The sequence below is a fragment of the Vanellus vanellus genome (assembly GCF_965231255.1).
Source record: "Vanellus vanellus genome assembly, chromosome: Z".
Taxonomy (NCBI): Eukaryota; Metazoa; Chordata; class Aves; order Charadriiformes; family Charadriidae; genus Vanellus; species Vanellus vanellus.
In genome coordinates, this window is record NC_138908.1 from 78,684,510 (window position 1) to 78,710,955 (window position 26,446).

The window sequence follows — 26,446 nt, forward strand, 5'->3', positions numbered from 1 at the left end:
TGAAATGTGGAAAATAAGGAATCATAGTCAACCATCCGTTCAAGTTTTGTCCTTCTTGCTTACTCTATCCACAGTGATTACTACTCTCTTTTTTTGTTAGCAATGTGACAGCCACTAATTGCTTATCTGAGACTCACAAACTGAATTCATACAAAATAGACAGGACTATCAGTACTTGCCTTCTTGATTGAATAGCAAAAGCTCTGAAGCTTTTTCCAAGTCCTGGAACAATCATGCCTGGTTTGTTTTTTACAGCTATTTTCTATAGCTCTACTTTTCAACTATTTCAGCCCCTGCTGCAGAAAACCTCTGACTTGTCTGTGGAATTGCTGATGGTAAATAAATCATTTTGATGTCCTAGGAAGCAGAGATTTACTCTCAAGAGCAAGCATTCATTTAAGAACTGGATTAAATCCTGAATTCATGACTGCAGAAATCCTTCAGGAAAAAAATGCGTCCATCCCTCACATTCAGATCCAAGGCCTGCCCTGACTAATCAAGTAGGAGATGCAATGATGCTACCAAGTGTGCTGTCAGCCATCCAGGATGAGGTTCCTCACTACAGCGTTTGCTAAGTGGTACATCCTTCTCCTAAACTGTCAGATTAAACTAGCTCTTGCAACTGGTCACTGGAAGGTGAGGAGCCACACCACTCACTATAAAATAACTCCTTGAGTAATGTGAAATTTCTCCTTATGCTTAAAGCACAAGGTGGGCTTGAGAAGATCTGGATTTGCAGATCCAGCCTAAAATACCAGAAAACTCAAGAGGCAGGGATGACGCAGGTTGATTACTCTGCAAAGCTGAAGTGTCAGTTCATATTAAGCAAATTTTCCACGGGCTGAAAATCGATTAGATATTAATGAAACACTCATCAGGGCAATGACAAACCCAGGCTATTTTTTTTTTAAATATCATTAAAGAGACACTTCTGCAGCCTTTATGCTCCCCATGCTAGCTGTCACCATAAGACAATCAGGCTACAAGGCTGAGTAATCACAGAATGCTCCTGCTAAGTTTACTTCATCTTCCTGAGCAGAGACATTATCATTCCCGCTTCCTCTGGAGCACAGCACAGAGGTTAACACATAATCGGAAAAAAAAAAAAAAAAGAACACAGCTGCTTGTAGGATTCTAAGGGGAAGAGGGAGAGGCATAATAAGAGCTAAGCTTGACACTTCTGTAAAACCATTTAATAATTTCCTGCTAGTTTTTTATTCTTGGTTTGAATATTAGCAGTCTCCATAATAAACCACTGCTCAGCACAAGGAGCAGAGAAGCACAAAATGAAAACAAAGCCAAAGGAAGCCAAGTGACTTCTAGCCTGCCCTGCAGACAGTAAATTATCCATGGCCCAGCAATGTGCCCTTGTTGCCAAAAAGGCCAATGGAATCCTGGGCTGCTTAGGGAAGAGTGTGGCCAGTAGGTGGAAGGAGGTCATTCTCTCCCTCTACTCTGCACTGGTGAGGCCACAACTGGAATACTGTGTCCAGTTTTGGGCTCCCCAGTTCAAGAGGGACAGGGAACTGCTGGATCGAGTTCAGCGAAGGGCAACTAAGGTGATTAAGGGATTGGAACATCTCCCTTATGAGGAAAGGCTGAGAGAGATGGGACTCTTTAGCCTGGAGAAGGCTGAGGGGAGACCTTATTAATGCTTACAAGTATCTAAAGGGTGGGAGGATGGAGCCAGGCTCTTTTCAATGGTTCCCAGTGACAGGACGAGGGGCAATGGGCACAAGTTAGAACATAGGAAGTTCCGTTCAAATACACGGAAAAACTTCTTTACGGTTCGGGTGACAGAGCACTGGCACAGGCTGCCCAGGCAGGTTGTGGAGTCCCCTTCTCTGGAGATTTTCAAGACCCGCCTGGATGCAGTCCTGAGTAATGTGCTCTGGGCAATCCTGCTTTAGCAGGGGATTTGGACTAGATGATCTCTAGAGGTCCCTTCCAACTCTGAAACTCCGTGATTCCGTGATTCCGGGTGCAAGATCACAAGTCAAGTGTAACGAGAAATGCCCCTCTGTCCAAATTCAGATGCTTTCTTTCACACTATCTAAGTGACCTGTTGCTGACAGGGAGGTTAATCCTAAGTGATAAGAGCAGCCAGGCTGGTTTTGCACACTGTAAATGCAAAGAAATGCGTTCCAGGTCAGTTAAGAAACCAAATCTTGCTTCTCCTTAGGGTGGGTTCAGCCACAGAGGTACGCAGCAGCACAGGGTACTCTCCACTGCTCACACAAGGCTTTTCCTTGAGCCACAAAGCAAAGACACGGAAATCTGGAACCAACACCCCCAACAGCATACCTGATCACCATGTTTAAAAAAACAATCTCAAAATTGATGACCACTTTCTTTCACCCAGGACTGACACCAGGTGAATGGGGTGCTGTTCCCTGCCCTATCAACAACTTTCTGCATGTCTGTGAAAACACCACACAGGTCAGTGTTTTTAAAGCATCCTACACTTCTGAATGTCCTGTTTCTCATACTCAAGACCTCATTTTCAGAGAAGCTGAGAATCTAATTCTTCCATTCCCTTCAGTCTGATGCAGGGATGTTGGCTTATGCCTTTCCATAAGTCTACATCTTCCCAAAATGCTGTGGAGCTCAATTGTGCATAACACATTTCAGACCTGAAAGGAAGGAATTTATCAAAGCACCGAGTATAAATAAGTTTTATTTATTTACAAAGCTGCATCGGAAACACAAAGATCCATGCACACCCAATTGTTTTAACAGACTTTGTACACTGAAAAAAGTTTCTTATTAATGTACGCAAACATACAAGTGCCTAAACATGTTTCTAATTAAGGCTCAGATAAAGTCAAATGATTCATCTGGAAGGCCACAGCCTTTATTTCTGATGGCCAACTGGCTTTTGACATATTTTCACCCAGGAATATGGGACATTTCTTTCCAAGAAAAGGAAAAAGACATTAGGTGGCTGGAGATTGAAGTGGAGGCTAAAGTCACCTGAATAAAGACAAAAAGAGTGAAATAAAGCAAGAAATAATTGATGTCACAGGAGAAAGCAGATATAAGACAGGCACGGAAGAAGGGCAGGAAACCAGCACCTGTAAGGGAAAAGAAGAAGAATAATTGATCGCAAAGCACTTGGAAGAACACACGGCCATGAAAGCAGAGGAGGGGCTAGAAGTGACACACAGTAAAAGGGAAGGACTTGACAGTGTTCAGGTAACTATCTCAGCTTTGAGAACAATCCCAGGAAGAAAATTTTCAAAGGGAAAGCTGTCAGCAACAAAAAACTTAGGAGGCAGAGCAGAACAAAGCAATACATAGGAATCAGAGGAATGAAAGGCACAAGGACAGATGAAAAGAGCACAGTGCTAGAAGAAAATTTGCAATGAAAGAGACAAGGATGGAAAGCCTACGGAAGTGATACTCAGCAGAAAAACCAGCCTCACTGGCAAGTAACAGGCTTGTTTCCTGCCTCACTACAAACACGGGCAAAGGGGAGGAATGTGTATGAGGGAGAAGTGCAGGAGCACTACTCACTTTGGGATTTTCTTGTCAAGAACTGGGATCTAGGCCTTGACTCACCTATTAATTTTATAGTGGCCATAAGGGCTCAGTAAATACCAATCATCAGGCCCTGATCAGGTAGTAAGTAGTGCAGAGGCACAGCTTTCCACTCCCTGGACTCCCAAAGCCACTGGGATATGGGCTATATTTTGAGTAAGGGAAAACGAGGCAAAGCCTCTAGACTCCAGAGCCCCACAATTCTTCCATTAGAATATACTAGTAGATAAAGGGACATGAAACAGCAATTAGATTTAACAAGCTCAAGGCAAGTATAGGAAAGTTAAAATTACTGTATTTTAAGTTACTGTAATGAAAGTTATGTGAAAAGCCAAAACCCCTAAGAGTTTAAACAGTTTATGATGTTTCAAGAGCTTTAAAATAAAATCAGTGCCTTTACAGCACGTTAATTAAGTTTTTCAAATAACATGTGAACTAAAGCCTGTCCATTTCAGAATATTTGAGATAATGGCTACTGAAAATGTTTGAAAATATTTATGCGGAAATTCTAAAAATAAAAGAAACTCAAATTCAGAGCAAGCATTTCATCCCAGGTTTAGTTTGTGTCATTATTAATGGGCTTTGCAGTTTTACCACAAACGTCTTCATTATCTAGGACTGGATGTGGGTTTTCATTCTGAATTTGTGCCCTTTGCAAACTTCATAAAGCCCTTTATAACTTGATGATTACTAGCACTTATTAATAGAAGGATTAGGAATGTCACAGTGAACCTCTGTCTTACTCTTGCTTGCTCTAAAGCCCAGAAGCCCTCCTACCACTTGCGCAGAAACCTGCAGGTGGCTCCCAAAGACCTCAGGCCTATGAGTAACCATTTCAGTACTTCTGGATTTTGGACTCTAGCCCTCGGTTGCAGGAGCAGGGAGATCTGATAGGGCTCTGCAGAGTCAGCTCACACTTAGCAGGGTTTACTAGCCAGGATTCAGAAGTCTCCCAGTACTGAGTCCATAAAGCCCTAGTGTGGATAAACCACAGTCCAAATGAATCACCCTTGGGTAACTAGAGGGGGATCAGATGCTCAGCAAGGGTTGCTGTTCCCTCATTGGAAGAGCTCCTGCTGTCTGGACCCCCTCACAGACCACTGAGGATTGTCTTCATCCCAAAGATCAAATACACTGGAATTGACCTAAACCTGCTATGAAAAGGGTTTTATCAGCCAGGTCATCTCCTGCTTTTAAATCAAACACTTTGATAGTCAGTAACACATCCAGGAATGAATCTGACTGAGCCCTTCATCCTGCAAAGGGATGCATGCAGACATGCCCACGCAGAGCCTGAAGGCAGACTGTGGGGTCCCACAAACACATCCACCCACACTCCTGCTCCCAGAGTAGGGTTAGCGCCATGAAAGTTAATAGATGACCTCATTTCATTGCATGAACTGAGAGAAGACCAAATAGTAAAATAAAAGGAAAGTGATAAAATTTACAGCTAGGTATAATTGAAAGAATTTTTAAAACTATTTCAAAACAGGGATTTCAACCTGTCTGCTCATTGTCCCTGAAAGATTCTCTGGCAGACGGGACACCTCAAGTGCATTAAATCTGCCCTGGAAGGGGAGCATCATACATTGTAACAGTGACAAAATGGTATGACATAATGATGCCTGAGAACCTGTATAGTCTCCCAGGTTTGCAACAGTAGAGTGAAACAGTGTGGGGCTGCTGCAGCTTTGGGACATGCTGGCTTGACAGAACAGGACAGCAACGCACAGAGGTGCCACAGAACATGCAGGGTGTCACTGGCAGGGTGATGACATACTTTAGTGCAGGGACAGAGTGATGCAACATGACGTAACCATGCAGCAAGCAGTGCCAAGATGGGCTGTACCAAGCCCCAGTGTCTGACTCTGCAGGGAAACGAGTTGTGCTATGCATGGTGATGTAACGTATGGTGGCACTGGGAATGGTAATGGCATCGCGGGCCTGGTGTCACACCAGTGACACCCACTCAGAGCTGGGGGCAGCAAAGCCAGAGCGGGACCACACAGCGACGTTCCCTCGTGTCAACCGCCGCCTCCCGCTGCACGAGGAGCTGCAGTGACGCCACCTGGGGGTGACGTCACCACGGCGCTGTCACACAGCCCTGCTACGATGCCCGTTCGGGACAGGCCCTTACCTGCCGTTGCCTGTCGACCGCCTTGGCTGGCATGGCGGCTGCCACAACGCCTCCCCGCCACCGACTGCTCCTCAAAACAGCCCCGCGCCCTCCCCGCCAACTGCCAACCGGAAGTTGACAGCGGCAACCATGGCAACGCGCCGGAAGTGGCGCGCGGCCAATCCGGCCGCAGAACGCAGTCGGCCCTGACTATTCCACCCCCCGCCAAGTGCCCCCTCTCCCCCCGAGGGATTGAATGGTACGTTCCAGCCGCGGCAGGGAGGGGGGGCGAGGGGAACCGCGGGGAACTGAGCATCCGGGCACCACAATTATTGACAGTGGCTCCGCCCCCTTCATGAATATGCAATGAAGGGGCGGGGAGGCGGCCGGACCCGGAAGCGGCGCGGCTGAGTCACCTCGGCGGCGAGCGGCGGCGGCGATGAGGCAGCAGCCGCGGCGGGCGGCAGTGGTGTCGGTGTCGTCCTTCGGCGCTTGAGGAGCCTCCCCGCGCCCGCCTGCCCGCCTTTCTTCCCTCCCTCTCGCCTGCCGCGCCCCAGCCCCGCCGCCACCATGATGGAGGAGATAGACCGGTTCCAGGTGCCCGCCGTGCGCGCCGAGATGCAGCCGCTGGTGAGGGGCGGGCGGGCGGGGCCGCGCTGTCCCCGGGAGCCGCCGCCTCACCGGGGGTCTGGGGGGCGGAGCAGAGCGGGGGAGGGGTGGCGGGGCTGCGGGGGTGGCGGGGCTGAGGTCGGGCCCGCGCGCCGCCCGCCCGCCGTTATGTAACGGCCGTCCCCTCAGCGCCGCCGCCGCCATCCCCGCCGGGTCCCGGGGCCGTGCCCGGCGGCGGCGGCTGCTGCTGTGTCATCTCGGGGGCGCCCCTGGTCACGGCTGCTCGCCCGACCCTTCTGTCCTGTCCGCCCCCCACTCCTCCGCCTCTTCTTCCCCCGGCATCTCTTCGGGCGCCGTCGGTAGCAACGGCAGGAGCCGCCCGCGGGGAGGGCGGGGGCGGGCGGCAGCGGCTCCGCTCCCGCCTGGGTGGAAACCTCGGCCCGGAGCATCCCGGCTTGGCTGGAGCATGGGACGGGTGTTTCCCGCCGCCTAGGTCGGTGGGCTCCAGCACCGGGCACGGGAGTGCCCCGGGGGAGGGGGTGGGAAGCGGCGGTGAGACCGGGGGAACCCGGCCGGGGAAGGATGGGCAGCCAGAGCAGCTGGAGGCGCTGAGAACCGGTGGGTCTTTAGTTGACTTTTACAAAATACGTGAGAACTGGAGGAGGAATTGGGCAGTGTTCGTGCGCAGTCCGGTTTGGGGGCTGCAGGGAGCGATGCTCCCCAGGGACGGGATGAGTGTGAAATACGTGTGGTGCGGAGCTGCGGGACTTTCTCCCTGGCTGGTTTTACAGCCATCGCTCTCAGTGCAAAGCTGCTGTTAGATGCTCATCGTGTGGAGAGTCCAGGTGTTTGGCAAATAAACATCTCTGTCAAATTAGTTTTGTTCCCATAAAATCCTTTATATATAAAAATAAAGCAATCTGTGAGAGTTTGCCCCCCACCCCCCTGCCCTTCCTCGTACTAGGGCATGTGTTTTTTGTATCAGGATGTTTTTTCATTTCATAGACACAATTATACTCAATTAATGAGCTCTGAAGAGGTTGACATAATGGTTACACTACTACATGGGACCCTGGGGAATCTTTGCAGAGAAGGAAGTGTACAGGCTCATGGGACTTTGCGGCTGCATAAATAGGCAGGTAGAGTGGTCCCTAGCTTTTGATAGCTTCTGAAATGACTCTTAGAAAGGAAGGCCAGCTGGCTGGCAGCCATGGGAGACACTAGATCATCACCAAGCAGTCCAAGACTTCTTATGAGCATGTACCTGCTTTGCATTGATGCTGCAGGCTTGTTTGTGTATGTGTTGTGCCACAGGACTCTTGAATGTGTTTGTCCACTTCTGTTTCCTATCGTCGAAAGGTTTCCTTTTGTGTTCATCTCCCTTCCTTCTGTCTGCCTCACGCTCAGCCTGAAGGTGTGTTGTTATGTGTAACCTGGGACCTGTTGAAATACAGTTCACCTTGGCATTAAAGTGAAAGCTGGATAACAGGCTGACTCACTCAAGATGTTGAATCCCTTTAGCACCTGGAGTAAGCAAATTGCATCTCAGCATCTGACTGTGTGAGACGGGGATATTAAATGTTTGGAGAGGTGGACAGAACTTTAATGAAATACTTGCACAGATGCTTTTGTCAGCAGATGAGGGTAGGTTATTGGCAGGTTCATGTTAGCACTGAAGATACTACTGAGATTTTCAGTGTATCAAACTGTACATTATTTAGAGTTGATATGCCAATCCTTGATTTCTTGTTGCAGCTAGTGTTTGTGAAAAGTTGAGAACACAATAATTGCCTTGTGAACAGAAAGACTCTCTGTGAAGGTCCACAAACTCCAATTACCCCTCAGTGGCAAGAAAAACACTTTTCTTATGGTAGGAGTATTGACAAATTGTGAAAATATTTTTAGCTTGTTTTTTGTTGTTGTTGTTTGGTTCTTTGACTTCTAACCTTTGTGGTGGGGAAAAAAACTGTCCATACAAGCTGATGTGGACTTGTTGCATGCCCTACTTGTGTGCATTTTTATCAGGCAGAGGCAACAGATGTGACAAGGCTAGCCCTCTTTATCCATGTTGTTGAAGGCAGTGGGTGCAGTAGTGAGATTTGCAAGTTTGGAAAAGCTTTTGGCAGACAAAAAAATACTCCTATGTATTTTCTAGAAACCCTGTGATAATAATGGAGGAGTGGAATTGCACATTTGCATCGACATGGAGTGAGTGGAACCCAAAGAGGTCATCTGGTCCAACCCTGCTGTCTCAGGGTAGGATGGTACATTGTGCATCAGCGATAATGAGTTTAAGGAAGCAGGTTTCCTTCCCTTCCTCAGCAGCCAAGAATTAGGAAATCTTCACAAAGGACTTTAACACTTTCATTAAAAGAATATTTTGAACCTGTGCTTTAGGGTTTCAGTTAACTTTTTAACTAGTGGAGCTCATAGTGAACTCTTGTGTAGGTGATGGGCAATTGCTGTGACTGGGTGCGTAGGATTCTTCAGTATGCCTGGCAATGCTGACATCGGGATCAGCAGTGGGCCAGAACAAGTCTGGTACAGCATTTCCAGTGGCATCCTCTGCTTTGTAGCTCCCAGTCTGTATCTTGCAAGCAGGGACTAGATGTTTGCAAGAATCCTTGCTGTTCAGAAGTCGGCTAGGTTGTATCATACTATTTTGCTTGGGTAGCACAGTTCTGCGCAATACTGCTGCTTTGTTCTATTACAGTTACCATTTGTCCCTTCCATCCTATATTTTAAAGTACAGAATAACCTTAGCATCTCGGGACTTCTTGTTTCTTCTTCCCAGTGTAAAAGCTCCATGTGGTCTCAGAGAGGGATGAGACTGGCAGTCTTTTCCACATCCAAAGGGATGGAGAAGTTTGTTTTTTAGGTGGCACCTAAAAGTCATTGTGAACTGCCACCAAAGCTATAAAAAAAAAAGTGTTCTGAAACATGGTCCTCTGCTGAAAGCAAATAAAGAAGAGAAGATCCCTTGCTTCATTTGAAGTGCATACACTACATGAATATTTTTTTTATCCTGTTAGGGCTGGAGGGTGTCATGGGAGAGCACCATTCCATCTGAGTCTGGCCAGTACCTGGCAGTGTGAGAAGGGTCCTGAAGTGAGGTTTGTGAAGCCGGGCTTTGCTCAAAATCCTTAGAAACTTTGTGTGGTTGATCAGTATGCACTCTTTTGAATGTCTTTATCGGTGTAGATGAAGTGTCATCTTAGCTTTTGATGTCTTTATGCTGAACTCCAGGATAACCACCAGTGGTCTGCCTGGAAACCATCTGACAGATAGGCCTGCTGATCTGCTAATCTTCAAAATTAAGAGATAGATACGGCTGTTAAATGCCAAAGGGAAGCCATTCTCAGAAAGTAGTCTGAAGTCTTTCTGAGTCCCTCAGCCTCCAAACCTGCTACTAATACTGGTGCTATTGATCAGCTGTCTGACAGGGGTGATAGTACACTAATGTCTGGTGTCCATTGGGTATACATCCTGACAATAACCAGTGTTGTATTTACTGAGGAGGGACAGAGAAACTGACACATTCATGGCTTTTTGCAAAGCTCACATGTGTCTGGTGGGGGAACCTTCCCTCTTGGACAGCCTTGTCCAGCTACGGGGTGCATTGTCGTCTCATTGCAAGGCTAAGGACAGCACCTAACTAGTGCAGACTGGAGCTGTGTGGGGTACTGCTTGATCTGACAAAGCCTACCAGGATCTCTGGTTGCTGCAAGTTTCTCTCTGTTAGTAACAAGTCAGATAGGTGTTGTGACGTAGAGCCAAGAAGCATTTGGTCTGCAGGCTGCACATTGTCCAGCTCTGTCATGTGTGACCTCCTACCCTTCACATCGGATGCAATGATGCCCTAAGAGGGTGGGCAATCATTTCTTCCTCTCTCCAGCCTGTTTGAATAAGTATTGCAGTGTCAAGCAAGCTGTCTTGACTCTGCCTGACCTTCTGCAAACATGTTTTGAGAACTGCTGTTTACTGACGCAAACCCAAGGAAAAGTTCAGTGCAGGACTTAATGAGGGCGAGTTGCTGTGGGCAGATGGACAGCATGGCATACAAACCCTGGTTAAACATCGGCAAGTTGTAGGATGGGATGAGGCCCAGCGTTTCATATCTTTGTGAGACATGTTATTCTGCATATTTTGATATTGTGGCACAATTCTGTACATACTTGTCATGGAAGGGGAGGAAGGCTAGTAAGCAGCACTGGGTCGCATTCGCATGGCACCTTTTCGTGAAAATGGGATGGTCTGTTCTGATCCACATTTCCTATCTTGGATACTGGTGGCTCTGGGCTTCCATCCCAAAAATGCCCACCTCTTCTGATGAATATAAATTAATTTGAAAGGGGTTTTGTTTACTCGTAGGGCTTAGTATCACATCTTCCCCTATCAATATGACGCAAGCTCAACTGTGGAAACTCTGTTCTGCTTAGTTTCTCTTTGATCTCTGGCTCCTTCTGCACTTACAAAAAGGGCTGTCTTTGTTAGCTGCTGGGTAGTGGGTTAGTTTTGGAGCATTGCAGAGATACATGGTGTGATAAGGCCTGAAATTCATTATTTCATGGAATCACGGAGTTTTCAGAGTTGGAAGGGACCTCTAGAGATCATCTAGTCCAACTCCCCTGCTAAAGCAGGATTGCCCAGAGCACATTACTCAGGACTGCATGCAGGTGAGTCTTGAAAATCTCCAGAGAAGGGGACTCCACAACCTGCCTGGGCAGCCTGTGCCAGTGCTCTGTCACCCTCACTGTAAAGAAGTTTTTCCGTGTATTTGAACGGAACTTCCTGTGTTCTAACTTGTGCCCATTACCCCTCATCCTGTCACTGGAAACCATTGAAAAGAGCCTGGCTCCATCCTCCTTCAACCCACCCTTTAGGTACTTGTAAGTATTAATAAGGTCTCCCCTCAGCCTTCTCCAAGCTAAAGAGTCCCATCTCTCTCAGCCTTTCCTCATAAGGGAGATGCTCCAATCCCTTAATCATCTGGGATTTCTGTGACACTTATACTTGGTAGGTGGCTATATTGGCCGATGGGGTTGGTGTTTGATGTGTTAACTTCCAAATGGACAAATTTTCTCAGTCTGTTGTTGATTGGTGTTGATTTGTTTTCTCTATGTTTTTTTGTCAGGAAGGTTTCCTAACACATAATTCTCATTACAGAGGTAGATATTAAAGGGAGAGAGAGATGAAGGGACACTTGTACAGTGAAGATGCTGCAGAGAAAAGGAATTAAAATACTCTTTGAAATATGAATGGGGAGAGCCTGTAATTATATGTGGACCCATCCTTTAGCACTGGAGCCTCACTACATGTTCTCCCTGGAATTTCTAAGTCTGTATTTTGTGGTGTTGGCTAAACTCTTGCAAAATCCTTAGTATTTTTGTTAAAATGAAATGTACTGAGCACAATGCAGTGGGGTTGTATCTTGAATTCTGCTGGTACGTGAAACCCTCCTGAGCCTGTGTCTCTAGCATACATCAAGCGCTGGCTGGCATATGATGGCAAACTGACAGATGACAGTGTTGGATCACACGTTGCTCCCATACACTGATGCAGGCAGTTTCTGTTCTTAGCATAAAAATGAAAGTAGAGTGAAAGCGCTCTTGCCCACATGGCACCAATATGACTTTTCCTAAGAAAATGCACCTGTGAAAGTGCAGCAGTTTCAGAGGAGTTTTGACACAGACTCCTGAGACTTTGGCTCACTTTCTGAAAGCAGCAGCTGGAATGCAGTATTTCAGTTCCTAGTTCTCAGTGCATGTGAAAAATAGGAGGTCTTTCCACAAAAATTGGGCTGATGGTTCTTATCTCATTTTGAAGCATTGTGGCCAGGCTGGTTCCTTGCAGATGTTTCAGATGTTTGCCAGGCTGTGGGACCTCAGGCTGGTAGCTCTAGTTGTGATGATGACGACCAACCTATGGATTTCGCTTAGCCACATCCTACAGTGATGGTGTTGGCTTTTTAGGCAAGATGCCAAATCTACAGTGGTCCTGGAGGTGTAAAATTTCCAGAAACTTTGAAGATACAGAAGATGCTGCATTTTTATACAGCTTTTTTTTTTTTAACATTAGAAGAGAAAAACAGAAAAGAAAAAAGTAAACTATTTACTGGATACTTAGTTTTTAAAAAATGAACTATAATTTTAGTCAGCACACAGTACAAGTGCTCACTGTGCTTTTAAAACCTGCATTATTTATTTTTGGAAAATATTGACTATCTCATCCTAGGAAAGTTGTACTTTGTGTTAAGATCTATTTGTTCTGTCTGATGCTTCCCTAAAATGGGGAAAAACCTAAAACCAGAAAGTAAAAAGTAACTAAGAAGCAAACACAAAGCTTATACCTGTAGGGCTTAGAAATAGTACATTAATATAATGTTATGTCTCTAGCGCAGATGCACAAGAAATTCATCTTTGTAGAAGGAAAAAGCTTCTAATATGAAAATGTCATCCCTATGTATATTCGTTGTAATGTAGCCCAGGGGTTACACAACTATATGTTTTGTAAATGCTTACAGTACACGAGATTTGTAATGTCACAGTATTGTGGGTTCTGAAATAGAATGATTTCAGGTAGTGCTGCTTTTAGTTATACAGCCTGTTTTGATGTGCTGTGGTGTCATCTAAAGCAGTAGTCTAAAGATTACATCCCTGAATAATCCAGTTCATTGGGGTTCTGTCGTGTCCCCTCCCTGTCCCATAGCAGACCTTTGGTGCAGAGGTAGAGGAGCATTTTTATTTCCACCCTAGGCTTGCTTGAAACTCCAGCAGGATCTAGCACAGGCTCCCGAACGGCTGTGATGAGGGATGCTGTAGCTAGAGGATGACCTGTCAAGACATGGGAGCATTTTGTGGCTGGCACTCTCTCTGCAGGCACACTGTTTATTCTTCTCCACTTCTTTGTACAAGCTCTGTCTATGATTGTTCTGTCAGTCATGTTTGGAAATCTCTTCTTGAGTGAAGAAAGGTATTTAAAAAGGGGCAATGAACTCTATGAAGAATTAAACCTGCACAGTCCCCTCTCGGGATTCTTCTGTAACTCCCAAGAGCTCGTTATCTGTAGCTTGGTATTAGTATCTACTCTGACACCAATTTCTGCTGCTGATACAGTCATATACTCTCTCTGCCAGTAGGTAGTCGCAGGTCTGTGAAGAGTCAGACAGATGAGCAAAATGCCAGAATGAAAGAGGAGAACGATGCGTGCCGTTAATTCCAGAAGACTTAATTCAAGGAAAGCCCTCATCTTACCAACAAGGCTATAGGGCGTACGTGGGCTCTTTGGAGTTATATCTTCCTTTCTGTGAAACTGAAGACTGAATTTCCTAAGAATAGCGGAGGTGACCCCATCACCGGTTTGATCTGTGGGGCAGGGGATTAAGAGTGGAGCTGTCTAACAACAGCACTGGGATTCAGTTAGGCACAATGGTCTGGAAAAAACAGGCACACATTTTAAGACCTTGGATGGAAGTCTTTTGCTTCCTACGCAGATCAATTATCTGTCACTTTCCACAGACTGTAGAAATGTGTCTGCTCTTTCCCTTCACACTTGCCATGCATCTTTGGTGAAGTCTTGTGCCATTTTGAATATAAGGTCCCTCTGAGGTTATTTGTATCTGTCACTATAAAATTGACATCATAGTGATGCAACTAGTAAATCAGTCAGTTCCAGGTTGAAGCCTGTGTAGTCTCCCTGAGTGTTATTCTTTCTGCGGTTTAAAGTGTAATCTTATGCAATGGATCAGTGTCCATTTTGTAGTATGTGATAGCAAGCATTTGCTTCACTGGTTTGACTGAGGATAGTGAGTTGGAGTGAATGAAATTGTAAGTGGAAATTTTCTTCATTTTGAAGAGTACGTGCTAGGGAGTCTGGTCGGCTTTTAGACACATCCATCACCGATTCACAGGATAGCAAGGTTTATCACTTTGGGAAATTTCTTTGCAAATAAATGCCCTCTTAAATACATGCAGAGTATACTGGCTGTGTCCCAACTGCTTTTACTAGGTGAGTTATAGAGTCATCTTAATTGTGGACTGTGAAAAGTTTATTTTCAGTAGTACAGCTGAAGGTAGCACATGCTGCTTTTGTTGAGAAGAGCATTGGCTCTCTAAAGATGGGTAAGACCTTATATCCTATACAGAAGGGAAAAGGGAGAGTACTGTTATGCCTTAAAAAGCTATTCCAGCTGTACTGGTGAGCTGTCTAGTGGAGATGCAGCCTCTGCCTTGAACAAATTGTTTTGCTAAAACGTGTTTAAATTCTTACTTAGCTTAGTAAGTTCTTCTGCATAGCTGCGGCTTTATTACAGCTGTTGACAAGTTGTCTGTCCGGGGTTAGTGGAGAAAACATGTCAACAAAGCTGTAGTATAGGTCCTGGCTATCAAATAACTAGCTACCAAGTAACTCCTGTAACCCAGCACCATCTGCCTGCCAGAGCACATTGTTCATACTCTGTGTGCAGTGCTGAAGCAGGTAGCACTAACCTCATCAATGGTCTGCAACCTCTTGCTCCACACGCTTCCCAAAGCTTCCTTCCAGAACAGACTGCGTTAGACCTCTTCCATCGTGCTTCTGTTTCTTTCAGTGTCCAGGACCATCAGACACGAATCGTTCCTCCTTGGGTGTGGTACAGTGTCTTGCCTCACGCTTGTCTGACACTGCTTTTCTCAGTTTCTTTTCAGTGTCCTTCCTGAACTAAGATCCATTAATACAAGCAGCTGACCTTTTGGGCTCTGCAGTGTTCTGTCTAATAAATCCTGTAGAGAGTCTCTTTTCCTAAGCCAAGAACAGCAGTGATGCTCTAACGATCATCGTTTCTCTCTGTCTTGTGTGTTTTACTGATTGCATGGGAATGTAGGTTAGTGATTTAGTACAGCCATATTCAAATAAACTGTTTGCTTAGGTTATGTCTGGTTTCAGGTTTTTGTTTGTATGTGGCCCCAGGTAAAAACAAAGCTTAGTTCTTGTCTCAATGTCACAGATGCTTATGCTGACCTAATTATTGTTTCTTCCCCTACCCCCAGTGAATTTGGGGTGTGGTGGTGTCTATTCACCAAATTTGTCACAGGCATTGGAAAAGCTTTTGAGCTGGTATGAGAGAACCTGCTTTGGTGGCCTCTCCTGCTTCTTGCTTTCAAACAGATCTCTTACAGTTCGCCAGTAGAAGATCTTTTTTCCTGGTGGAACAAGTATCTTTAAGTTCCTTAAATGTGATTATTTCACCAGTTCTTCATTTCATTCCTATGCACAGTTGTCTAAGGTAACGTGAGATTTTTCATGTTTCTGTGTGCACCTCTGTGATACTATTCTCAGACTTAAGGTTCTGTGGCTTCCTTTTTCCCCTCCAAGTGAGAAAGTACTGCAGTCCTTGCAGAAGAGCACACTGGCAGTGTATTGCACTAGTTAAAAGGACTTGTTCGTTAGACCCATGTTTGTAAAATTGGAAGAGATTAATTTATGCTTGCCTAAGCTTTTTTGTTAGTATTGCTTAAATCATGCCCCCAGACAGTGAACTGTGTTGGTTTGACTCTTTGGCTGATGGAGCAGCGTTACAGCAGACTAATGATAGGATGAGGGAAGCAGATGAGAGTTCCCATGCTTTGAGCCAAGCTAGTTCTAGGAAAGCAACTTCTTAGAGCGTGTCAGAACATGCGTGTCTAATATCTGTTAGTGATGAGGAGGTAAGGGGATTCTAATACACTCTTGCTCAGCCTCCCAGTTGTGCTGAATTGCTAGGTGAGTTCCTAACTGAAATGATTATTGCCATCTTGCTCTGCAGTGGTGTGACATGTTCTTTAATGTCACCATATTTTTTTTAAGAAAATAAAAAAATATATATGTCACTGAGAGAGGTACCAGAGTCCAGTAAACGCAGACTGATCCTTAGTGTTCTTTGTATTGAGAGACTGTCAAAACAAACAAAATGCACAGGAACTATAGTGGTGATGCTCACTTATTCAGTAAATGTTTGAATTCTGTATGAGTAGAGCAGTTCCATAAGTCAAATCCTAATGTTTGTGGTTAGAAATCTCTGAGTATAAAGGCTTTTGCCTACAGTGGTTAATGCAGTAAAGGAATGTACTTATGATTTTAATACTCATGGGGCTTATCCTCATTGGTTGTGACTCAATTGCAGGGCTTAACTTTTAATCTGAAACTTGTTTTGTTGTCAGTTGTTGCAAGTAGCTTGAGGTATAGTAAAAGACAAATTCCAAAATTTCTGAAGCCTGCAGAACACAAATATCCAAGAAGCTGGCTGAGCATACTGACTTTCTGAGAAATAGGAGAGGGAGGGAGAGAGGTCTGCATTGCATGGGGTATATGTTTTTAACTGAAAAGAAAATACAAATAGGAGTGTTCCTGGTCAGAGATGGCATTGTAAAGCTTTGTCTGGCAGGATCTTGTGACTGACACTTCTGAAAACAATATGGTCCTGTGTATGAAAGCATGATTTTCTTCCCAACCACATGCATGTGATGCAAATGGAAAATACATCATCTCTGATGGCCAGAGCAGACCCTCCAGTTGAACACTACATGGACGTTCTGCAGGCACTGTTTTGTCAGTTGAGGCATGGAAAGGGGTGATTTCACTGATGGAACAAAACTAGTGAAGGTTTACCATTCCAGACTTGGCTTGTGTAGTTTGGAGTAGGGAGTCTCAAGTGTACAGAGAAGCGTGCAGTGCTTTTGTGTCTGTACAGAGACCAGCTCTGTCCGCATAGCCTCCACTCTGCAGGCATGCATCCAGTCCTACACTTCTGTGGGATAGCTTTTTTCCGGTGACAAAATAGATTTAGCATAAGTACAGCCCGTGTCATCGAAATAATGTAGTGTCTTTTTAGTTGTAGCATTGAGCCCTCATAGTTGCAAGCGTGGATTTATTTTGAAAGTGCAAGGGAATACATAATATCTGAACCTTGGTTCTCGTAGTGTCTGGCTGTGGAATACATGTGGAGTAAGAGAAAGCCAAGCACAGTATCCTTTGGGGGGGGGGGGGGGGGGGTATGTGGACAGGATGGTGATGGGAATGTGTAATAGGGCTTTCGTGGAAGTAGCAGAAAAAGCTTTTTTCTAAGCTTAAGATTCTTAACCTTCAAAGAATCTTACAGCAAAATTGTGTGGTAGTCCAAGGAATCAATCATTCCTCTTTCTCCCTAACAACCTCTTTTGGGTCTGTGAGTCTGTCTAGATCTCTAATCTTAATTTCCCTTTATATAAGAAGAATAGTTGTGAATAGCAGTCCTGAGAATAGTTATAGGAACAGCGTGTTCACAGGTTTTGAAGATGGAGGTCACCTAGCCCACTGGAGCATGTAAAAGCTGCACTTCACATTGGGTTGTTGGCAGTTGATAAGCCTAGAAGAAGCTGCTAGCTAGTGAGTCAAAAAAAAAAAAGTGTGTGTCAAAAGTTGGGTTTAGATTCCAGTTTTGATCACTGCACTAGGATTAAGAGGAATGGGTATGGAAAATGAATTAGAAGAAGTCCAACTGTTCTTGAAACATGTTGTGACACATCTGTGCTGAGGCTTAACTGGCAGGAATTGCCACTTCAGGATGTTAATGCAAAGCCTGAAGATACAGTCTAGAATTCTGGAAAGCGCTAGCAATTCCTCTGCTGCTCCGATGGAGTAATAAGTCATACTGCTCCTTCTCTTTGTCTATTCCAGCAGAGCCAAATGCTTTGGTGGATGTACTTTAGATAGCATATCACAAAAGCACTTCTTTATGAAAATAATTTCTTGTACCTCTTGGAAAATTTAGGGCAAAGGGATTGTGAAAATAACTGAGATGATCCATGCTATGCATGTAATAATTATTATAATGAGATTATCTGGTTATGGGAGAATGCTTCATTTGGATTATGTAGAGGCATGAATTTATAATCCATGTTTTCTGCAGAAAAAGGTTTCCTTGTGCTGCGGTGGGAAATGTCAGATACAAACTCTTAACTCTAATGTTCTGTATTTGCAACATTGAATTCTTAAAGATTAATCTCCAAATTTTGGGGTAAAACTTCTTCAGGTAGAGACCAGCCCAGCAGAAAAAGCTTGTCCACATTAAATCTAAAAGTGCTTCTGTATTGACTTTCAGAGGTATGAAGTTTTCAGTGCTTGCTGCTTGGTTTGTGGCCATAGGCTGTGCTCAATTTGACAAATGAGGTTGCAGAATTAGGTGCACACTTAACTTCTTGTCAGCGACTGGGACCCTGGTTGTTCTTCAGTTAGGGTCTGAGATGGAGAAAGTGTGTGTATGTTGCCAAGACATCAGGTCTCTTTTCAACTCTCATCTGGAAACTAGTGGTTCATGATATAGACCCTAATAGTGCCAAAGTTCTCCCTTGTTTGTCCAAATGATTAATCCTTGAAGCAATATTTAACACTATGTGCCTATATAGCAGTGCTGATTTGAAGAGCTGGTGGCTAATATCCTAGCACCTGTCCTAACATGAGGTGCTTTTACTGGGATAAGAGGTGTGTGTTTGCTGGTTTACTTAATTTCCTTGTCTGTTTTATGATTTTGTGTTATGAGCAAGAAATTTTACTCCTTCTTAGTAAGCTGTGGCATTTTGACAGTGGTTCTGATGCTGAATGACCATTGATAATTTTGTAAAAAGCAGAAAAATTCAATGTTAAGTCTTAAAGACTTCTCAACTTCTAAGTCCACATCTGTCTGTAGAGGTTATTTCTAGTGTTGCAGATACACTTTGCACGAGGTCCTAGCAGCTCTTGCTTAATTGATTTGAGGATCAAACACTTTGTTTTTCATTTCTGACTTGTCCTTTGTGGAAGATTAGTCAGAATTATAGGACCATGGTGTGAGCTTTTTTTAATAGATATGTGGGAACTCAAAACCAAGTCCTGATGCATTTTTCTTGTCTTCCAGGCCATTTGATTTTTGGGCTTTTGAAAGATTTTTTTCAAATGGCCACTGAAGTCTGGCTTGCTGTATTAATTAATAAATGGGAGTAAGCTAGATGCTTTTACCACAAGTATCCTCCATTGGTATGGCAGTTGGTAGACACTGCGGAAGAACCTGCCGGGAGACTTTGCATAAATTCAAAACTCATTAACATCATAGGGAATTACCAGCAGCCGGTTGCAATGGTGATAACGTTTTCCTGCTGACACACAGAGAGCCAGGAGGCATGGTTGAGGCAGGCCTATTAAATACCGCTCCAGGCTTGACCTTCTAAAGTGTATTAGACCCTTGCTGAGATTTTATTCCCTTGATATTACAAACTTATTCTTTTGGTTTAGTGTGGCTGAAGAACTTGCTCTTAATAGTCTGAAGCTGTACTTCAGGCTGTGATCTTAATTGATAAACATGACAAATCCTTTAATTTTTCAAGGTTGAAGTCAGTTCATGCTGTTTATTATGCAAAGGTAGATGTGCTTTTCCTTGGACATTACTAGGGCATGGGACTTAATTCTGTTGATTGCCAATGATGATGATAAAACCCCTTCATCTTAAATCATACCAAATTTAATGGGAATCACTTCCAAATGAGTATTTTGGTAATTGCAGTAGTTCTCGCTCTGCCTTTTCTTTTGGAGTAACTACCAAGATGTGTCTAAATAGTAGTTTTTAGGTGGACACAGGGCTGCTTCTGTGGCATCCTGTATTGCAGTGCATAGTGAATACCATTATGGATTTGTCACCGTCACCAGAATCCTCTCAAACTTCAAAATACTGTTATGCATGTGGAAATACTATCCTTTACTCAAACAGTCTGCCAATAGAAGTGTCAATTGCCATTTTGTATTCCTGGGTCAGATTTTTCAAAAGCTAGCTATTGTGTTCCCTGAGTTTCCAGGTAAGTTTTGCTGTATTTGTCAGCATGACCTTCAGTCATGTGCCTGCCCAGAGCCAAAGTCTGTTGTAAGCAAACTCCATCTGAACTCAAGTTTTACCCTGGATCAAATGGTGCAAGCAGTGGTGAATATGTATAGCACTCTAAACCAGAGCTACTTGGTTAGTTTTCAGTAAGGGCCTGCGAGTGTGTGCTCCAGCCAAGTCCTCTGTACATCTGTTACTGTTTGGAAGAGGGACTAGCGCTGTGGTCACTTTAAGTGCTAGTGGGATGTACGGTCCCTTTCACTGGGCAAGAAGCACCTATCAGATATGGCTAAGACAGGGTAATAACTACTTATGGTTAGGATTCAGATTAGCCCTCTCCTAAATGGTGTCAACAGTTTAACATACAGACTTCTTAAAGGCTGGAGCAACCATATGGATGTCTTCTGAAGTTATTTTAAAGTTACTTCTGTCTTGCAGTTGTTTTTTTTTTTTAATGGAAATATAAAATCTTAAAAAGAGGAATTGATGCTGTATTTTACCAGTTTATTTAGCAATTCTGTCTGAATTTGTCCTCTTTCTATGTGTGAGCATTTACAGATGTCTTGGTAATTCCTCTACAGTAAGATGGAAAATGGGCTAATAAACTACTGATGTTTATTAAAAATTGTTTTACTGCTTGCTGAAGTGTAGTAAGTGTTTCTGTAAATCTGGCCGCCTTTCAATTTGGCAGAGCACCTGGAAAACTACCAACCATGTCCAGTGAATGTTTCAGCCTAATTAATGTTTCATGACTTGGGTTGCTGCTCTAAAGCTCACCTGGGCTTGTACCAGGAAAGAGCAAAAACTTTATTTAGGGCAGAGGTGTGTGCTGAGTGTATGTCAAAAGCTCTAAATTGAAAGCAAAGGTGTCTTCTGGGATGGAAGGGTTGATCCCTGAGATCTCAGCACCAGTGTTTGGGGGGGGGGGGGGGGGGGGGAGGGGGAAGAGGGGAGAGAATAACATCTTAAGGAGCGGTTACCCTATGGTGTGCCTCCATGTCAGAGGATGCCTTGGTGTTGCTCTGCTCTGCTGCAAGTGTTGGGCTGTATTCAGACCTGTCTGAAATGCCAGATGGTTTTCAATTGCGAAAAGCTAGTGAACTCTTCACAGGGCCTGCATGTTCCCACAGCATATAGAAGATATATATCCATCTCCTTATGTACCAATAAAAAAAAAAAAAAAAAAAAAAACCAAAAAAAACTCCAGCCATTTAAAAGGGCTACATGCTTGAGGACGTCATACTTCTGAGTCAGTAGGTGGGAAGCATTTTTTGTTACTGATACTGGTCTCTGCCCTGTCTTGCATCAGTAAGTTGTGCTCTGTGAAGAGCTTAAAAAATTGAGTAACAGCAGAGACCATCAGAATGACTGATGCTTCAGTGGGAGAACAGCTGTTAGAAATCTCCCTTAAAACCACAAAGGAGGACCCTATAAACCTACAGGTGGCAATTTTGTTTTTAGGGTTGTAAGTAGGATGGTGTGAGCACAGTGAGACTGGGGCAGAGGAACACTCCAGGTGAAGATGAGGAACTGAAAGGAGGTGTAAGGGGAGAGTGGGTTGGAAGGAGGGTGCAGGTACAGTCCTCCTGGAAAAAGAGTGCTGAAGCAGTAACTGGTGAGTGTAGTATGGGGCAAGGCAGAGGGCTTAACATGTTTGAATCTGTAATATGCCAAGTACAAATGTCATCCAAGTCCTAAGTCCTCTTTTCAGCCTTTAAAAAGAGGCATTAAAAAGTGATGCACCATCAGTGTTGTGCTGATGCACCTTTTCCTTTAGGAACACACTAATGGAAAGAAATCAATTACTTAAGCTGTCACTTCAGCCATACTGTCTTAAAAGAGCAAATTAGTATCACCATACATAGTTACCTTCAATAATGTCAATTGGACACTTTTTGAAAATGGACAAGCTTGTAGCTTTGAGATCTGAGTGGGGAGTGCTGGTTAAATGTAACACCACTTTATACTGCCTTCTCTTACTGAAAGGGAGCAAAGGAAATGGCAGCTTAGGTCTATTCCCCAGAAGCTCTGTAGAAATGATGGGTCAAAATCAGATTTTATTTTGAAATTGAGTGCTGTGGTTCTTATCAGATTGCTGTGATAGTGTAAATGCTGCTGTGCAATTAGAATTAATCTGTATCAATAATAGCCTTATTGTCTTACCTTGTCATAGTTCTGGTTCAGTCATGATTGCATGTCATTAGTAGGCAGAGTCTGTATGTAAATAAAACATGGTGCAGTTCCATGCTGGAAACTGCACCAACTCCAGGGGCTGTAATCAAATTTGGAAAGTTACTGTGCATATGCAGGGTAACTGTGCCGGTCTCTTATATACTTGCCATTGGGGGGGGAATTCCTACCAGCTGTACAGAGTTGTGTTTGTGAACTGTCAGGGCTGGTTTGCTCTGCTGTTGCAAGCCATGATGTATTGGTGCTTTCACCATTTGTCCTAGCTTTGGTATCATTTTATGTTATTCCAAAGAACCCCTTTGCTTTAATCACTTTCTTTTTAATAGAGATCTCTCCTCTCTGGTCTTGATATAATTCTATCACTAGCTATCATGATTTGCTGTTAATGGAAGTTTTTCTTTCAGCTTCTCTCTCTGGTTTCCTCCCCTCCCATTCCTGAAGTCAAATTGAGAAATAAGAAATAGGGGAGAAGCCGTTATCTTTCAGTTTTGTTCCAAACCTCAGTTTGTAGGTTTATGGGACAAGCAGCATCTTTACATGAAATCCATGTTATTACCAGATTGGTATGAAGGAATGATTGAGATTCTTACAGTTTCCCGTGGAGGGAAATTTAATCTTGCATGTTGCTTTGAGTTGTTGAAGCCCAGTAACTTCTCCTGGTAGGAGGGATGTTCCTGTGATTAATTCTACTTGAACTGCTGAGCATCACTCAGTCCCAGGTACTAGGTGCTGGCTTTAGTACTGCACCAACCTTTCATTGACTACTAGATGTTTCCCTTCCAGCAGTAACTGTGGTGGGTGAAATATTAGGAAAATTACGTGTCAATGCAAGTATCTAAAATAAAGGGTTGCATGACATTTGCTCCGATAAAACAGAAAGAGTTCATTGGCTAGCAGTAATAGTGCGCACGCTTTTCACTTTAAGGAAAACCAAGTTATATACTTACGGTGTAATGAGCAGTCCTCAATAACAACTTTAGCATGTGGTTAAGCTCTGTTTACAAGGATGTGTAAACTTAGATGCCTTGCACCTGATGCAGCATTGCTGTGTGCTTCTGTCACTTGTTCCACAGCAAGTTGTATGGTCACAGTTTTAAATGTTATAGCCAGAGATGAGTTTTTAGCCATGCATTGCCAGAAAACATCACAGGACGCGGACCAGTCCCAGTGTCAGGCTGTGCCTCATGCCGCATATTGAGTGACTCTTGTGCTAAAGCTTTTGAAAACAAATCCAGGATGCTGGGTTAAAAGTTGCTGGTAAAGCAACTAGCAGGGGTTCTTTCTGATCTCCAGAGGAACTGCTCTTTGAAGTCCATATCTCTTTCTTGTAGCTCAGAGAAGGGTTTCTACAGATTTAGTAATGTTTGTGGTGCTGGGTCAGGACTTTCCTCACTGGAACTCAACCACGGGGTAGCCTTCACTGTGCTGAAAGCCCCTTGAGTGCAAAGGCCAGGTAGTAGCAAGAAGAAAATCCAGTATTACTTGGAGTGCTTTCTTAAAAAATTTTTCCCCAGCTCTTATAGAATGCACCAATGGCTTAATGTGACACATCCTATTTTTAATACAAACAGTTCCCTTCTGGAATCCTAATGTTATCTAGAAAATGGGTGAGAGAAATAACAGCTTTCAGAGCTTGGTATTTAGACTGGAGAAATTAAGCTGCGTTACAGGGTCCAGTGAACAGGAATATGGACTGTCTCATGGTAGCTTTGTTGCAGGCTTGCCATCTGGCTCATTATCCAGTGATGGGGGGAGGCGTATGTGGCAGTTCCTTTGCTACATGCAGGCCTCTGACAAGTTTGGGGAAGCTGGAGTACTTCAGGGCTTGTAGGGTAAAGCCGTCTTCTAAACTCTTGGTTTTCTATTCTGTCTTAGCAGGTACACACTTAGCTGTAAAAAGAAATCAAGATTGTGGGACACTCCAAAAGCACATGTATAGGACTTGGTGTGCAGGCAGTGTGTGTCTGATCTGTGGCAACCAGCTAAAACTATCATACCTGCTCATCATGTCATCTGCTATACTCCATTTGCTGGCATTACTGTTTGCAGCTGGTAAATTGTTTCCACCTATCCGGCCTTGCCCCGAGGAAGGCTTTTTCCCTGGTTAAGGTAAAAATTGCACCCAAGATCCATCCACTGTGGTCTGCTGAAGGCAGGAGTTTGATTCTATACTATCTGTGAACTTGTCTCTGCTAAAGAAGTATTGCAAAAGGGATAAACCTGCAGAACTGGTGGTGAAGGGTTTCAGTTCTGTCCCAAAATGTGTAGAAGGTGGGTAGGAGTCACAGAAACCTCCCAACAAGCCAAAATTAGTAAAATTTTCTGGTCAGGGGAAGACACTTTTTGCCCAAACTTCCAGAAAGAGTCTCATGGTCCATTTGAGGTGATGTGCCCCATTATTGTCAAAATTGTCATCCTGTTGATATATTGGGAAAGTCCAGCTGTAGCCTCCTTGGTGGCATGCTGGGCTTCTGTGGGCCCTTCTGTCTCTCAGAAGAGCTATAGATAAGAAACTAGGTAGTGACTCCTGCTTTCCAGAGGAAGAGGTGGCAGACAGTAGAAACCTCAAATTTAAAGTCTTTTCTCTAGAATAAATGATTGTTCTTTGTAAAGTTTAAATTTTCTCTATGTTGATTAAGAACATGATAATTTTGTGGTGCTGTACCACTGAATCTTTTAAGTATTCTCATAAATAACCAGGTCTGGGTGTTAGAAAAACAGATCTTGAACCAGATAGTTGTACTTAAGTTCAGCTCTGTGTGAATACAAAACCTGTGATTGGATGTGCACGCCATTAATACTGATGAAAATTGCAGTCTGAGTTAAGTGGAGTCTGGCTATAGTGCCCTCTTGTTGCTATAGGCAACCAACACATTGTAAGCTTACTGAGTACTAGGTTTATATTAAATGTTTCCATGGTCTTTCCACTAGAAACAAGGCTTCTTCCCATAGATGAAGCGAGCTCTGGCAGCCCTGTAAGTAAACAGAAGCAATGCTAACAAGGTCAGGGATTTAATGTCTGTTCTCAATTGATTATTTTTTTTAAAATGGCTTTCCACTATGGAATGGGTTTTCTGTTTTGGTCTGTCTTTCCTTTGCTTCCTGGGTGGTCAGGGGCAAACACATTGGAACCACACAATGCTCACAGTGTATCTAAGGTTAAAAAATGAATGTTGAGTTTACACTACAGCAATGCCTCTGAGATTCTGGCAGGTCTCCCCATGGAGGTACCAGCCACCTTCCTAAGAAACTGACAAGGCAGGTGAGATTGAAACAAGACTAAATGAACAGGCATCAACTTTCCTTTGGAGCTGAGCAGCTTATGGCTCTCCTGCAAGTGGTGGGAATTCTCTGGCAAAAACAACCCACAGAAAAACTAATCCTATCCTGGCAATGAAACAGTGTAGGAAACCTTACAGCTCCTGAGTGCTAGACACTTGTGTTCCACAGTTGATCTCTAATGTGATCTTGCAGCACTGATTTTTGAGTTCATACCTTCTGCTTGTTCTTACTGAAGTCATATGCTGGTCAGCAGCCATTGTAGGCTGGAAACATCCTCTTGGGATGAGTGTGAAGTCCACATTGTTGTCCCCAAATAGCAACGACTCTGTTCCTATAGACAGGGTATTACAAGCTGGCTTAATCCAGGACCTACAATTCTGAAATGGTTTCACTTTTATATAGACAAGAAGTATATGAGTGTGCCTTTACCAGAAATAAAAAATATTTCTGTAACAATTTTTCTCTTAAAACGTCATGATTTGGCTGTGTCTTTCAGCTAAATGGCAGGAGATATAACTGTCTCTTTCATTATAAACTACATATCATTTTCTTCTAATGGGTTTAAGTCTCTTCCATGGAAGGAACCTCCTGTCCAGTGTGGGATAGGATATTATATAGGCACTGCTTGGCCTCAGGGTGGTGATGGCTGTTACAACCGTATGGGAAAATGAACGAGTAGGCTGTACTGTCCTCTATTTCAAGGAACATCTGAGAGTGCATCTATGCTGTAACCACAACAACTACAGCACAGTGTAGAGGTGCCTTAATTAATGTTAAACTAAGCATCTCTGTCCAGGTATCCCAGCATGGAGCCCAGCAGGACTGCAACATCTGTCCCAAAAGGCAGGTAGCCTTCAGTGAGGTTTGTG

The 26,446-nt window shown here is 43.9% G+C and overlaps 2 protein-coding genes across 7 annotated transcripts in view; one reads left to right on the forward strand and one right to left on the reverse strand.

Moving 5' to 3' along the window:
• DNAI1 (dynein axonemal intermediate chain 1) overlaps positions 1-5,710 on the reverse strand; it is a gene marked incomplete at both ends in the record, with an annotated part of 159,602 nt that extends 153,892 nt beyond the window's left edge. Inside the window, one exon of the mRNA XM_082497836.1 lies at positions 5,678-5,710. Within this exon, the coding sequence (XP_082353962.1) occupies positions 5,678-5,710 (33 nt within the window). The remainder of the gene's footprint in view (positions 1-5,677) is intronic.
• A 395-nt stretch (positions 5,711-6,105) lies between these two features.
• The window catches only part of FAM219A (family with sequence similarity 219 member A), a gene marked incomplete at its 3' end in the record, with an annotated part of 90,802 nt that continues 70,461 nt past the window's right edge, over positions 6,106-26,446 (forward strand). For 4 of the 6 annotated variants that reach the window (XM_082497651.1, XM_082497652.1, XM_082497654.1 and 1 more), the window contains exon 1: positions 6,106-6,286. In XM_082497651.1, the coding sequence (XP_082353777.1) occupies positions 6,227-6,286 (60 nt within the window). In that variant the 5' untranslated portion in view covers positions 6,106-6,226. The remainder of the gene's footprint in view (positions 6,287-26,446) is intronic. The other 2 variants (XM_082497653.1, XM_082497656.1) reach the window with 1 other exon arrangement.